Source organism: Nyctereutes procyonoides, unplaced genomic scaffold (assembly GCF_905146905.1).
Source record: "Nyctereutes procyonoides isolate TBG_1078 unplaced genomic scaffold, NYPRO_anot_genome, whole genome shotgun sequence".
NCBI lineage: Eukaryota > Metazoa > Chordata > Mammalia > Carnivora > Canidae > Nyctereutes > Nyctereutes procyonoides.
The window spans coordinates 2,193,544-2,209,297 of record NW_026575040.1 but is presented as its reverse complement, the minus strand read 5'-3'; the positions used below and the strand labels follow the sequence as shown (position 1 = coordinate 2,209,297).

Here is a 15,754-nt window from a genome sequence, read left to right as displayed (position 1 = left end):
CACACCTCCGATTCTTCATACGCCTCTTTATTCAGTGCTACCAAACTGATCTTCCTGAAAGTTCAAATCCAGTGGGATGGGCAGCCCAGGTGGCTCAGCAGTTTAGCGCCACCTTTGGCCCAGGACGTGATCCTGGAGACCTGGGATGGAGTCCCATGTCCGGCTCCCTGCATGGAGCCTGCTTCTCCCTCTGCCTGTGTCTCTGCCTCTCTCTCTCTCTCTGCCTCTCATGAATAAATAAAATCTTAAAAAAAGAAAAAAAAAAGGAATATAAACAGGTATTATTTATATTAAAACTAAGGTAACTACCAAGGTACATTCTAGAGACATGGACAGTACACTATGGGAATAAACAATTGCTTCTCAGTGAGTTGAGAATGATTTCACATCACTCAAGTGACACTCAGGTGGTCACTAAAGGATAGAGGGGAAGTCCAATAAATTTCAGAGAAACTACACCAGAGAAAGCCCTATTTTTAGAAGTATACAAAAGAGCTATACACCCCTCCCAAACACAGGGTGAAGGATATGAATAAGCAATATACAGAAAAGGAAACAGAAATGGTCAATGGTAGAGAATGGAGAAATATGAATTAGAATAACGTGCCACCCAAAGGGTCAAATACAAAAGTTTGATAACACCAGTGTTGACTAAGGATGGGGAAATAAAGGCTCTTACAAAAGTGCATCCTAGGGGAGTGTAGGGGGCTTGCTCAGTTGAGCATCAGGCTCTGGATTTCACTCAGATCATGATCTCAGGGTCAGGAGATAGAGCCCTGCATCAAGAGAATTTCTCTCTCCCTCTGCTCTTGCCCTTGCTTGCATACTCTCTCTCAAAACAAAAACAAGTACATAAAATCTTTAAAAAAAGAAAAGTGCACACTATAGTATATAGCCTGTGGCTGTAGAGAGTGAAACAGTGGTCTCCACTAAAATGTAACATTCAAGGGGATCCCCCGGTGGCTCAGTGGTTTAGCACCTGTGTTCGGCCCAGCGCGTGATCCTGGAGTCCTGGGATCGAGTCCCACATGGAGCCTGCTTCTCCCTCTCCCTCTGTCTCTTATGAATAAGTAAATTAAAAAAAAATTTTTTTTTAATGTAACATTCAGGGGCACTTGTCTAGTTCAGTTGGTGGAGAAGCATGTGACTTGTGATCTCAAGGTTATGAGTTCAAGCCCCACGTTGGGTATGGAGCTTAAAACAAAGATTAAAAGAATATATGTCTATATATTTATTTATTTAAAATTTAATATACACACATCCTTTCACCCTGTGATTTCATTTGTCTCTACCTCAAATACTACTAACACATGTACACTAGGATATAAGCACTAGGATGCAGAACTATTTGAGAAAGTAAATGATGGGAATTGTTTAAATGTTCACCCTGAAGGGAATGATCTTTATTTGGGGGGGTGGGGGTGCAAATGGCAGGAGGGATAGAGGAAGAGAGAGAATCTCAAGCAGATGTGGTGTCTGACATGGGGCTCAATCTCACAAGCCCAAGATCATGTCCTGAACCAAAATCAAGCAAGACTCAAATGCCTAATTGAAAAAAAAAAAAATTTGCCTAATTGAGCCACTCGGATGTCCTTGGAATGATTTTTTTTTTTTTAACTATGGTGTATTTTTAAATTATGGTACATTTTTACTCTTAAGTATGACAAAGCAGTTGAAAAAAAGGGCTGAACCTATATAAACCAAAACAGAAATTCTAAGCCATACTAAGTGAAAAAAGCATGATAGAGAATCTGCAGCCTAATATTTATTTCCACATATACACATGTATGTATGTAAAGGCACAGAAGAAGGTCTGAATGGATACACATATGGGGCCGCCTGGGTGGCTGAGTAGTTGAGTGTGTCTGCCTTCAGCCCAGGGTGTGATCCTGGGGTCCCGGGATCAAGTCCCACATCGGGTTCCCTGCATGAAGCCTGCTTCTCTCTCTGCCTGTGCCTCTGCCTCTCTCTCTTTCTCTGTGTCTCTCATGAATAAATAAAACCTTAAAAAAAAATGAATGTATACACAGTTAAACATAACTGAGTTTTTAAAAAGCAGTATACAAAGGACGCCTGGGTGGCTCAGTAGTTGAGCATCTGCCTTTGGCTCACGTCATGATCCTGGGTCCTGGGATTGAGTCCTGCATCGGGCTCCCTATGGGGAGCTTGCTTCTCCCTCTGCCTGTGTCTCTGCATCTGTGTCTCTCATGAATAAATAAATAAAATCTTAAATTAATTAATTAAATAAAAAGCAGTGTAGGATGTACACAGAAACAAAATGAAGAGGAGGCTGGGGCTCAGGGGTGGGCAGGAGTTCTGAAGGGCTACTTATGCTTAGCTTAATGTTAATAGTATTGAATTTTGTTTTCCATGTGAACATTTTAAAGGATCACTGATGTGACATAATTTTTCTGGTTACTAATAAGACTTTGTACATGCTATTATTCCCTGTGCCAGTCTAAAAACTATTCTTTTTTTTTTTTTAAAGATTTTATTTATTTATTCATGAGACAGAAAGAGAGGCAGAGACACAAGCAGAGGGAGAAGCAGGCTCCACGCAGGGAGCCTGACGTGGGACTCGATTCTGGGTCTCCGGGATCATGCCCTGAGCTGAACGCAGATGCTCAACCGCTGAGACACCCAGGCATCCCCTGAAAACTACTCTTATCCATAGGGTGAGTCTACCCATTCCTTCATCAGCCTTCACCACACAATGTAATGCATTGTTAAGTCACTGTGGGTGGGGATGGTAATTCTGCTCACCACCAAACAACACACAGTAAACTTCTAACAAACACTTTCAGAACCCTGAAGAAAAAACACAACAAAAACCTGATAAGCTTAGGAAATGTCTTCTGTACTGCAAACAGTATAAGTTGATGGATTAGAAACTAAAGAAATAGGGGATCCCTGGGTGGCTCAGCAGTTTGGCGCCTGCCTTCAGCCCAGGGCGTGATCCTGGAGACCCGGGATCGAGTCCCGCGTCGGGCTCCTTGCATGGAGCCTGCTTCTCCCTCTGCCTGTGTCTCTGCTGCCCCACCCCCCTGTGTCTCTCATGAATAAATAAATACAATAAAAAAAAAAAAAAAAGAAACTAAAGAAATAGCTAAAAGCCGAAGCAGGCAACTAAGTAGACGATTTGGGGTCAGATCATTTAAGTACATGTGAAATATCCAATAAGGATATATTAGTTCTCTCTGTTTGGCCAACTACAAACCTTATTCTGGGCCACTGGAACCCATCCTTATGGAAATACATACCAGTTTTGTTCAATCACGTATATTCATTACACAGCTGTAATCACAGTACCCATAGTTTTGTATCCTTTTATTTACTTCAGTATTTTTATAATTTATACTTAACTGTTAAGGGCTGCAAAATATGCTACCTGGTATTCACACAATAGGCTTCTATTAAAAAAATAAAGGCTGCTATTAACCATTCCCACAGCTGGTTGGACATCTAGGTTGTTCCCAACTATTTGTTTTTAGTAACTAGTAATGACAGCAAAGTAACGGTGAAAAATGGAAACAACCTAAATGCCCAACAAGGCAGTCCTAATTTTCTATAAAATATCAAATAGTCATGAAGAGATGGAAATCCAGGTATTGTTAATTGAGCGAAATAACTTAGACCATTTTGCTCAGTATACCCTCTTTCAAATCCTATAAAAACACAGAAAAGCCTAAAAATGTCATCAGTAATTATTTCTGGGAAGCACTATGGGTGATAATTTTTTTCTTTTTTCTCCATTTTCTCTTCTTACAATGATCATGGATTACATGTATTAGCATTTTTATTTATTTAAGTATTTTTTTTTTAAGTAATCTCCACTTCCAGTGTGGGGCTCGAACTCATGACCCCGACATCAAGAGTTACACGCTCTTCTGAATGAGCCAGCCAGGTGCCCCTCTGTATTAACATTTTTAAACCAAGCATTATAATATTCACAAAGCATTATACTATAACAAAATATTCAAAGAGAAAAAGGCAGAACACAATATTATAAAAGGCAAGAAAGTAACAGGCTTCCCATGGAGACTTCCACTTTTCCATGTTTTTCATTCCCTCCAGTGAGCTCACATGAACTCTAGGGAATTCCAAGAGCAGAATCACTGGATCAAAGTACACTGGTACGGCTGTGATTTCTCATGGAGATAGTTCCAACAACTTATACTGTCACCAGTATGGTCCTTGTCTACACGAGTCACTCTCACCTTGAAGCAATTCTCATCTGACATGAGTTGCTCAGCCTTCCGCTGATATGTTGATTCCAGGAGACTCCTGGAAGTCTGCGTGTTCAGCTGGCCTCCGGTGGCCCCATTATTGTTTTCCGCCAGATAAAGGTCAGTCACCTGCACACAGATCTCATCACTCACGATGTGCTGCAGCTGGAATCAAGCAAAGGCAAATCATCAGTGAACCAAGAAAATACTTCTCCCTGTCAGACACTCACCCTTCCTTTGATAGTTTCAGTTATTCAGCTCAAACAGTTTTTCGGTTGGTTATTTTAGAAAATGAAATCACACAAAACCAGTATTTTATATTCTTGGAGAATAACTAAGCCTAAATCTTCAACAGTATCACTGGTCCATGAGTAAAGCTTTCCTATCTGTTTAAAAGCAAAACCACAGGCAGCTCATGTTAGTGTGCTGATTAAAGTTCTAAGGAACTGTAAAAAAAATTTTTTTACGTGAAAGAAAATTCTCATGGCTTCCTGTTTTTATGGTGCCTTTTTTTTTCTTTTTCTTTCTTTCTTTTTTTTTTTTTTTTGCTATTTACAGCTTGCTTTTATACACATTCTCATTTGATCTACACAACTACCCTGGGAAGAGTGCCCTGTTACACAGAAGACAAATTTCCATTTTGGATGAGAACACTCACTGTGTGCCAAGGTGAGGGCAGGGCCCCTGGAGAACCATGAAAGATAGATCCGTGTCTATCTATATTCCCAAGTATAAAATCTGAAACTCACTAAGTATTTAAGAATTGGATGTTAAATCACTTACCCAGGGGTTCTAGGAACAGAGTTAGGACTAAGCTTCCTGACCCCTAGGCCAATACTCTTTTTAATATATTGCTTATTTTTCTGCATCTGATAAAAAAATATCGTACTTAAATTGTAAATGTTAATGGACTCACCTTCAACACAAGCCAGTCACGACTGACTGTTGTTAATTATTGCGACTATGTTAACTATCTGATGACTAGAAAGTTGAACCTTTTAGAGTTTCCATTCTCATAGGTCACGACTATATATCTATTACGGAATAAAAATTCCTTCAAATGAAACTTTACTCATAAAAATGCCAGAGAACATAAAAAATATATACAAGAAGAAAGCAAAATGTTAACTGCAATATCAATGTCTATTTTACTTTAAAATTCTCAAAAACCACTAAGCCATTCTATTTTTAGGAAGATACATCCTTTTTGAAGTGCTAGTAACTATGACAACTACTTATTTTTAACATTTAAAAAAGTCTTAAATGACAAGTATGTGTATTTGTAGATAAATGGACACAGTACAAGGTCAGAAGGGTGACTGATCTGACAGTGGTAGAAAGGCCAGCAACTGGAGATGGTTAAATTACAATTAGTTCAGACAATGGGTTCTAATGCAGCCATTAAAATAATGCCTATAACACATGCCTGGTAACACAGGAAAAAGCTTAAGATATAGTGTTTAAGGGGAGGGGTTGGGGGGGAAGCAGTGTAAAAAAAGTGTATCTAAAGCATGGTCCCTACCATGTAGACACTTCTGCTTAAGACCTTCTTGCTGAAGTGGACCATGCCACTGACTCCCCATCCACCCCCCCTTAGATATGTGGTCCCTCCTAGAGTCTTTGAAAAGGGCAGTCCTATAAAAATCAGAGACAACTGGACAGCGCATGCTCCCAAGCAAGGCTGCTCAGATTCTCTCTCCAGCTGATTTGAAATGACATAATGAATGTGTTTAGTAGACTTTTTAGAGAGGAGCATCTAGATGGAAAGGTCAAACAATGCTGAGGCCACTGGCACTGCCATGGTAAGCCAAAGCCCCAGGGGGCTAGAGTAGCCTTGGGTATGTAGCCAAACTTCCATCTACAGAGAGAAGAATGAGAATGAAGCAGATTTCCAGAAAGAGGGCATGCGAAAGAGGAAAAAAAACCTTCCCAGTTTAATCCCTACATTATCCATTTTCTGAGTTCTATACTGGACATCTGTGAGACCGCCTGTTAAGACAAATCCCTATTAAACTACAGTTGATCCTTGAACAACGTGAGGGTTAAGGGCACTAAACCTCCCCATAGTCAAAAATCTGCATATAACTTTTGACTCCCTAAAAACCTAACTACAATAGCCTACTAGTGACTGATAAGCCTTACTGATAACATAAACACTCAGTGAACGAATATTAAGTATGTTACATGTATTATAAATCATATTTTTATAATAAAGCTAGAAAGTACTATTAATAAGGAAAATATATTTCCAGTGCTGTGCTATATCTGAAAAGAATCCACATGTAAGCGGACCAGCACAATTCAAAGCCCTGTTGTTCAACCATCAACTGTACTCTGGAAAAGGTAAATGTATGGCTTGACCTTGAAATATATGTTCTACCTCCAGTTGGCAATGAACTCTGGGAGAATATCAATCAAGATGAGAATAAGAGAAGATATGCCTCCAATCGAGGAGTTAAGATGCAAAGCATGAACATATGTTCTAAAAACACTGGGTGGTGGGGATGCCTAGGTGGCTGTCAGTTAAGTGTCTAACTCTTGATTTTGGCTCAGAATGTGATCGCATGGTTGTGGGATCAATCCCTGACTCGGGCTCCATGCTGTGTGGAGTCTGCTTAAGATTCTCTCTCCCTCTGCCCTTCGAGTGTGTGTCTAAAATAAATAAATAAAATCTTAAAAAAAGGAGACACTGTATTTGGGTTTCTGAACAAAACCTGTTTTTTAAAAAAAAGATTAGATATTATGTATTACTCAAAATCATAACCAGGAGCATCTAATAAATGGATTAATTGAAATAAATAAATAAATGGATTAATTGTATCTTATTGTTTATAAACCTATATTTGGTTTTTGAAAAAGTTAATTTTACTGGATTTTTACAGCTGCTATGCTGGCAGTAGGAAAGACTATATTTCTAGCTGTAGCAGCAGCACACTTAGAAAAAAGCACATGATAACTGGAATCTTTATTTTATATGTATCTAGGGGGTGTTAATAGGGATCAGTCTCTCAAAACGATGACCTTAGCTGCTTGTACCCATACAATGATTTCAATTGGGAAGGCCTCTTAACTTCAGGAAAAAAACTGAACACCTGACAACCTTCATGAAGATGACAAGATTCAGTTATATGAAGTGTTCTTCCTGGACTGAGTAGATCCTGTGCAAGGGCACAGAGCCATGAGTCCTTCCAAACTCAAGGCAAAAGCCTGCGTACTTTGCAAAGAATTCCATATTTTACTCCAAGAAAACACTGAGCAACAAGTTTTTTCCCCCACAGTGGCAATGAGGACTCTCAAAGTTTTCTTCGTCCGGGGGCTCAGTCGGTTAAATGTCTACCTTTGGCGCAGGTCATAATCCCGGGTTCCTGGGATTGAGCCCTGCTTCGGGCTCCCTGCTCAGCAGGCAGTCTGCTTCTCTCTCTGCCTCTGCCCCTCCCCCCTGCTTATGCTGTCAGATAAATAAAATCTTAAAAAATAAAATTTTCTGTCAAGTTTTCACACTTTTTTTTTAAGATTTTATTTATTTATTCATAGACACAGGGAGAGAGAGAGAGAGGCAGAGACACAGGCAGAGGGAGAGGGAGAAGCAGGCTCCATGCAGGGAGCCCGATATGGGACTCGATCCCCGGTCTCCAGGATCACACCCCAGGCTGCAGGCGGCGCCAAACCACTGCACCACCAGGGCTGCCCAGTTTTCACACTTTAAAGTGACACATCAATAATACATTATGATCCTTTCTGAAATTCAGAACTCAAGGCAAAAAGAGTGGAAACCTGACTACATATTTGCTGTTAAAATGATCATTGCTTTAAAGAACGTATTTATAAACTCACAGGGTGGCTACAGGCACAAACCACAAAATCAACCACAAATCTAAGTCCAGTGAAACCTCAGATAAAGAGGTAGACACAGTACTATAAAAGATGTTGTATGAAACCCTTCCTGCAAAAAAGAACTTCAAATATTAAATGAGGAAAGCACACAGAATTACCAACACCTACAGAAGTGGAAGCGTTACCGGGGAGAGTTCCCTGCTGGGAGATAAGTTTAGGGGCTAGGCTAGCACCAATGCTCGCTCTACGGGTAGGCAGCAGGGACGAGGTGACGCCTTGGGTCGGCGGTGGGCTCATGCAACCGTGAGGGCCTACCGAGCAGAGCAAAGGAGTCAATTTAGCGGCTGAAGCACTCCCACTCTGTTAACAGGACAGATCCGACATCACGTTGACCTCCCCCTTGCCTCGAGAGCTGGATGTCCATAAACACCATTGTGTGAGCAAACTGCCCTTTTTTCCTCCAACAGAAATCTTGCCTTTTCTCTTTCCTTCATCCATTTTGAGGTAAGTACTTCTTCCCTCACCAAACCCAGCCTCCACTGTGCCCTCACCTGTCTGACAATGCTCTGGATTAGTTTGTCCATGGTGAAGGCAATGTAGGCGTGAATGGTGAACATCTCTCTCAGAGAATCTTCGTACTGTGACGAGTCTATGTTGCCATCTAGCAGGCTCCGCACCATGTCCAGGAAAGCTGGGTAATAATCTTCTACGTCAACATCCACTGTGGGAGAGATGGGAGAGGTGAGGCCTTACGCTGCTCGAGAAGGTTAGAGGAGAGGGCAGGGCAAGATCCTGCAGCTGGCCTAAAGAGCAACTGCAAGAATAAGCCCTAGGTATTCAAACACACACACACAATCTGCCGCAGGCAATGATGAAATCGGACAGGTGGCTACAATGGCCAGTGCAGTCTCTCAGACAAGAGTGACCCTGTAACTTTAACAGGGGCTCTAACGCTGTGTCCGTCCCAAAAAGACACATCGTTACAGTACTGTGGGGATCTGCTTGACAGGAGAGCAGAACATCCCAGGGAAGAAGTTTCTTCATAAAGTTGTTGGCTCTCCTGCTGAGAGAGGAACCTGCCCTCCCAGGCTGCAGAGAGCAATCCTCACATGGGTCACTTGCTCATAAAGCTATTTCAATGAAGCATAAAGTGCAGATGAGAAAAGGCAGACAGTACCACACTCGAGCCCTGGGAAACCTCTCAGGAACAGAGAAATAGGAACCCAAATTAAATCCCCTATGAATAATGAAGTAATCTACATTTGTCAAAGTCCTTCTGTTTAAAAATGGGTTCCCAACGTTGTACTTCACAAATTACATTAAATGATCTGTACTTGTTGCACATGAATCACTTCAACCAGCAGCTAGAATCTTATCAGTTGTTAAACATTTGGCAACTAGCAGAGTGCAAAAGGAAGCATGAAAGGACTCTGCCTTTAGCTTCTGTAAGAAGTATTTACTGATCTCTGGTGCTGGCAATCAAGACGGGGGCATGAGGGGGCCACTGGGTATTGGTTATATTTGATCCAGGTACAGGTTACACAGGTGTGTTCACTTTGTAAAAATTCACTGAGCTATACAATTTGGATTTGTATATTTTTCTGTACGTATGTTGCACCTTAAGAAAAAGTTCACTAGGGGTGCCTGGGTGGCTCCAGGGGTTGAGCGTCTGCCTCTGGCTCAGGGCATGACCCCAGGGTCCTGGGATCGAGTCCTGCATCAGGCTCCCTGCAAGAAGCCTGCTTCTTCCTCTGCCTGTGTCTCTGCCCCTCTCTGTGTGTCTCTCATGAATAAATAAAATCTTTAAAAAAAAAAAAAAGTTCACTCAGCGAGGGGTGCCAGGGTGGTCCACTCAGTTAAGCGTCTGCCTTCAGCTCAGGTCATGATCCCAGAGTTCTGGGGTGGAGCCCCATGTTGGGCTACCTGCTCAGCAGTGAGTCTGCTTCTCCTTCTCCCTCTGCCTCTCTCTCTCAAATAAATAAATATCATTTTAAAAATAAAAAAAGTTCATTAAACTGGAAAAAAAGAAAAGTATAAGAATTCTTAGTCCCTAACATCTGACTCTGTTTGTAGCCTATACAGAGAAAACAGGCTGAGAGCAAAAGCTAAGTCCATCTCCATTTATCTCAAGTTTGATGAGTTCATCAAGGACATACGAAATGGTTTAAAAGCAACCGGCTTAACTTCCATCAGAGTATCACCTGTTCAGACCCCATAGCAAAGGCACGGGCTGTGCTACTTAGACAGATGCCCTTATGCCAGAATAAAGCTAGAAGCTTTAAGCCAGACTTGTGCGCATGAGCTATAATCAGTGCAAAGTTTGGTGTCACTGTTCAAGACCCAACAATGTAAGCCTCAAATCAGGTTGAGTCAGTGGTCAAGACAGGATTAAGCCATTTGCTCTCATTTCTACATAAGCAGATGGAACCACCACCTTGAGATCCAAAAGTTGTCTCTCTCAGGTTAGGATTATCAAAATAAAGGCTTTTAACATTAATAACCAGTGTCACTAGCTCTTCAGCAGATAGGAAGTTAGGGCCACACATGGGTTTTCTTACATCAGCAAAGGTTTTAAACAGTTTTTTTAAAAAAAGATAATCCAGGGGCACCTGGGTGGCTCAACGGTTTAGTGCCAGCCTTTAGCCCCGGGCCTGATCCTGGAGCCCCGGGATCGAGTCCCACATCGGTCTCCCTGCATAGAGCCTGCTTCTCCCTCTGCCTGTGTCTCTTCCTCTATCTGTGTGTCTTTCGTGAATAAATAAATAAAATCTAAATAAAAAATTAAATAAAGTAAAATAAAATAATCCACTCTACAGACTGGCTGTTTCTTCTACGGCACAGAAGAAAGGCTCCATGAAAGAAGTTTTTGGCTCACAGCTCAAACATGTAATTTATATTATCTAGAAGCAGGCAACAGAGAATTAGAATTATGTAAAGCATGTAGTGGCTTCCTCAGTTTGCATTTATTTTCCTTTTCCTCTGCTATCTTCATTCTTGTCCTGTCTGATCTGCTCTCTCACACCATCTCTTGACTTCCAATCTCCTTTCCATAAACTATTTCTATTTATTAAGAGCCATGGACCCCAGTGGCTAAAGTCTTGCTCAAACATATCTAAAAAAATCTGCATCTGTTAGGCATGAACTAGGAATTTATGTTCTGTAATGAAGCAGAAAGGACTGTGACATTTGAGTCCCACCCTGTCCTTGAATACACTCTGCAAAACACCAAAGATCTGCCATTTGGGAAACTGATGACAACTGCCAGCCCCTCCCCAGGTGTCCATGGCCTGCCTGCCCATGCTCTCTATATGTCTAAAAGAAAGCAGTCTCGAGTCTAATTCGGCTCTGAGGGCCCCCAATTCCTCACATTGTCAGAAACCAAGAGCCTAAGCCACTCACTAGGTTCTTTGAGACGCAGCTGGATGGCAGGGCTGTCGCTCTTGTCTCGTTTTATGCCCAGCACTTCCCGTTCCCACTCTCTCTCTCGGTTTTCTTCTTCAATTTGCCGTTCAGCTTGGGAACAAATCCGCAAGAGCCGCAAGCAGAGGATCTGGTGCAGTCGCATAAAGATATACCAGTTGTTATTAACATAGAAGAGGTTGTACACTTCATCCATCCCTCGTAACTTCTGAGCTGCTGTGTTACTAAACAGTAGCTTGGATTTTGGGGGACTGCCCCCAACACCATTGTGCTTCTTAGCTGCCCCTGTGGCTTCATCTACATCCATCTCTTCTTCTTCTTCTTCCTCCACATCCGAGAGATCACCTCTCTGAGCAAAGAGCAGATCTGGAATGAAGTGATGCATAATTTGCTTGATTTTGTACTTGTCCTCCTTCTGAATGCCTGTCTGCCTCTTCACGTGGTGGATAATCAAAGCAGCAGCATCTTCCAGAATCTGTTTGTCTTCATATGCAAGTGAGAGGTGTGGGCCAATAGGTACACCAGCATTGTCTTCTGTAGCCTGCTCTTGCCTCTAATAGGAGAGAGACGCAAAGTATTATATGACATATCTCCAGCAACAACAAACAGACCTACGAGACAGCGCCAGCAGTACATGCCATTATCAACCATAGTGGCAACTGTTTTCTAATCTGAAACTTGCAGAAACAGATCTAGATAATGCGGGAGGTGTGGTTTAACACCGTAATTAGTGGTTCTTCTAGATTGTGAAGACTTACTGGGGACAATTGGACAAAATTGGGACCATCTTTTAAAATTCTGTATTAGTGGGGAGGCATGGGTGGCTCAGCAGTTTAGCGCCTGCCTTTGGCTCAGGGCATGATCCTGGAGACCCGGGACTGGGTCCCGTGTCGGGCTCCCTGCATGGAGCCTGCTCCTCTCTCTCTCTGTGTCTCTGCCTCTCTCTCTCTGTTTCTCATGAATAAATAAATAAAACCTTTAAAAATAAATAAATAAAATAAAATTCTGTATTAGTATTTATGGATATGGAGGATACAACATGAGGCTTATGACTTGAGGTCTAGAATCTTGGGTGAGGGCCACTGGGGTAGCTCAGTGGTTGAGAATCTGGCCTTTGGCTCAGGTTGCAAAATCCTGGGGTCCTGGGATCGAGTCCCGCATCAGGCTCTCTATGGGGAGCCTGCTTCTCCCTCTACCAATGTCTCTGCCTCTCTCTATCTCTCATTAAGAAATAAATAAAATCTTTAAAAAAAAAAAAAAAGAAGAAGAATCTGGGGTAGGGGTGTAGAAGGTGACAGATTTAAAACAATTGGCAAAATAGAGATGCTTATTTAAGCTTATAGAAGAGCTCATTTTACTACTCTCTCCCCTTTCACATATGCTTGACATTTTCATGATAAAAAACATTATTTTATTTTATTTTTTTAAAGATTATTTATTTATTTATTCATAGAGACAGAGAGAGAGAGAGAGAGAGAGAGAGAGGCGCAGAGACACAGGCAGAGGGAGAAGCAGGCTCCATGCAGGGAACCTGATATGGGACTGGATCCCGGATCTCCAGGATCACGCCCTAGGTTGCAGGCGGCACTAAACCGCTGCGCCACCGGGGCTGCCCAAAAACATTTTTTTTAAACTCAAGATCACATAACTTTTAGGGATTCTCGATCATACTATATTTATGTGTCTCTCTATCCCCACCCCATGACTGTGAGCTTGTCCAAGAAAGCAGGATTAATTTCTTAATCATCTCTGTACCCTGATTCCCAGTACTATATACACTCCTGGTAAGTATCCTGAATAAACAACGATTAGAAAGTGTCTGGGGATTAATGATAAGTGTTTCGGTTGTGGGAAGTTGAGACGAGCTACGTGAATGGAGACGAGGTATCATTTTGAGGGAAATAGACGGGAAGACAAGTGGAGGAGGGAGGCAGCAGGCACAGACGAAGCCAGGATAGTAAACTGGGAAACTAATAAAGCAGTTTAGGAATAAAGGTGAGGCTTAGATTTAAAATGTGGAATCAGGAATAGAAGTCTGTGACAGTTTTGAAGCAAGAATCACCTTGTCTCGGAGGGTCTTCTTTCATATAACAAAGATAATTTCCAGGAATCAAAGCCAGGTTGAACATAAAGACTGGGGTCCTCTCACAGATAGAGAAACTTCCCACTCACCTCATCATAGATGCTCTCAATCTCGTTGAGTAAGCTCTTTGACCTCAGGACCTTGGTGTCGTTCTGTTTAAAGTTGATGCCCTGGTGGTCCAAAGACTTCAAGTAGTATTTCTCATTTTGCTCTCTCCACACCTTGTTAAATCCTCTCTGAGCTTCTCGCCATTCTTCCTCTTTCATCTTCAATCTGGAGAGGGGTGGGGGGTGTGGAAACGACAAGAAATGGGAATTCGGATGTGGGAGTTCTAAGGGAGGGAGTTAAACTCTTTGGATTTGAATCCTGGCTCTGCCATACTAGACTCTGTTTCCTTATTGGGAAAATAGGGATGACAGCGCCTACTCTCTAAGGGTTTCCAAGTAGGAAATGTGTCAGACTTACTTTCTTTCAAAAGTCAAAAGATACAACAGGTCTGTCAAAATTATTGGCAACTTGGGATACTGTTACTCAAATTGTTATATTGTTATTCAATCCAGGCTTGAACTCTGTTACATGAGGAAATTACTCCTCCAGGACTTACTTAAGGGGAAGTGATTTGTCCCAAAGTCAGAAATCTTACCTTGAATAGTTATTTCTCAACATCATTCCACCCAATACCCTTAAAAGGGGGTTTACTTTCTTGGCCGGCTAAAACAAGCACATCTCTTAGCTGCAGGACTTCTAAGAATGTTCACTATGCTAATATAAATGCAGAAGTCCAAGAGCAAAGAACTTGCACAGTAATGCTCCTTTGCACACAATTTGGGAATTTCTGATGGTAACAACAGATCTTAACACTCTAGAAGTGTAGAAGAGAGTAAAATCAAAACCAGCACTAGAACTGAAGAATATCCTACGTCTCAAAGCCAAAGTTAAATGCTGCTGGCATGGCAAGAAGAGGAAAAGCCTGTGCCAGCTCCTGAGCGAAGTCTGGGGAGGAACAATAAAATCTGGGCATCTGTGAGCTGTGCAGCAGACAAGAGTGTCTTTGCACCACCCGTCTCAGGTGGCACCACCATCTCAGGTGGAACTGAAAGAGGACCCAGCTGTTAGCTGGGATTCCATGTGGTCCAAAGAGCCATGGACTTAAAAGAGCCTGGGGCTCACCCTAGGTCTGGCCTCCTCCTTGATGTGGGTACAACAGCCCCTGTACACCTCAGGCCAAAGGCTTGTCAGGAGGTAAGATGTTCTTGGTAAAAATGCCAAGCTAGTAAGTCATTTTAAATAAACCATCAATTTTACAAAGACAAAGAGATTTTTCTTATTAAAAAACAAAGATGTTAACAATGGTTAGTACTGAGTGGCAGGAATGTGGGTGGCTGTATTCTGCTCTGTTCTTTTCTGTATTTTAAAATACTCCCTTAAACACACAGAGCATTCCACTGTGGACTTTCAAGGTTTGTTCTCTACTGCTGGTTACACAGAAACCCTTCAAGAAGCTCCACTATCCCATGCTGCACCCAATTTCCAACCACCAGCATTGAGGTGAAATAGAGGCCTCATGGAATTACCAGGTTGAAAATGAAGGCCATATTTAAGGGGACACCGAATCTGTCACGAAGCACACTAAAGCACGAAGAACATATTCAGTTACCTTTTAAGGACAATTGGGACGGCAATGGAGGGGTTCTTCCTCAGACCATCGATGATGTCAGCTGCTTTATCAGCATATATCCTCTGGAGTGCTTTTCGATGAATAACTTCCGACGTGCCCCCAAGGGTGTTGTCCAAGCGAAATTTGGCTTGTTCCTCAGCAGACAAGCGAGAAAGCTTCTTCTGTATTGCTTCCAGAACCCGAATCGTTGCCAGATTGGTCTCTAAAACTACATCAAGCTAAAGCAAAAGAAAAAGTGTGCTCAGGATTTAGAATAGAATAGTGGTCTGGAGTATGAAGTATGGAGTCAAATCCCTTGGACTTGAATCCTAGCTCCGCCATAGCAGCCACACAAAATTGTATTTGCTTATCAATAAAGTAGGGATAACACCACCTATTCTCAGAGGCTATTTTCTAGATGAAATGATATAACCCAAATAAAGGGTTTAGTGCAAGGCCTGGCACATAATATCCAATAAATGATAGAAAAGTGGTAGTCGTTACTTCTAACACCACCAATGTGCTTTGTTTAGG

General features: G+C 42.0%; 1 protein-coding gene across 6 annotated transcripts in view; it reads right to left on the bottom strand.

Annotated features, from left to right (window-relative positions):
• SIN3A (SIN3 transcription regulator family member A) overlaps positions 1–15,754 on the bottom strand; it is a 73,592-nt gene that overhangs the window by 14,335 nt on the left and 43,503 nt on the right. For all 6 annotated transcript variants that reach the window (XM_055319904.1, XM_055319905.1, XM_055319906.1 and 3 more), the window contains 5 exons: positions 15,221–15,459; positions 13,653–13,836; positions 11,460–12,033; positions 8,612–8,781; positions 4,218–4,391 (listed from right to left, as the gene is read on the bottom strand). In XM_055319904.1, the coding sequence (XP_055175879.1) occupies positions 4,218–4,391; positions 8,612–8,781; positions 11,460–12,033; positions 13,653–13,836; positions 15,221–15,459 (1,341 nt within the window). The remainder of the gene's footprint in view (positions 1–4,217; positions 4,392–8,611; positions 8,782–11,459; positions 12,034–13,652; positions 13,837–15,220; positions 15,460–15,754) is intronic.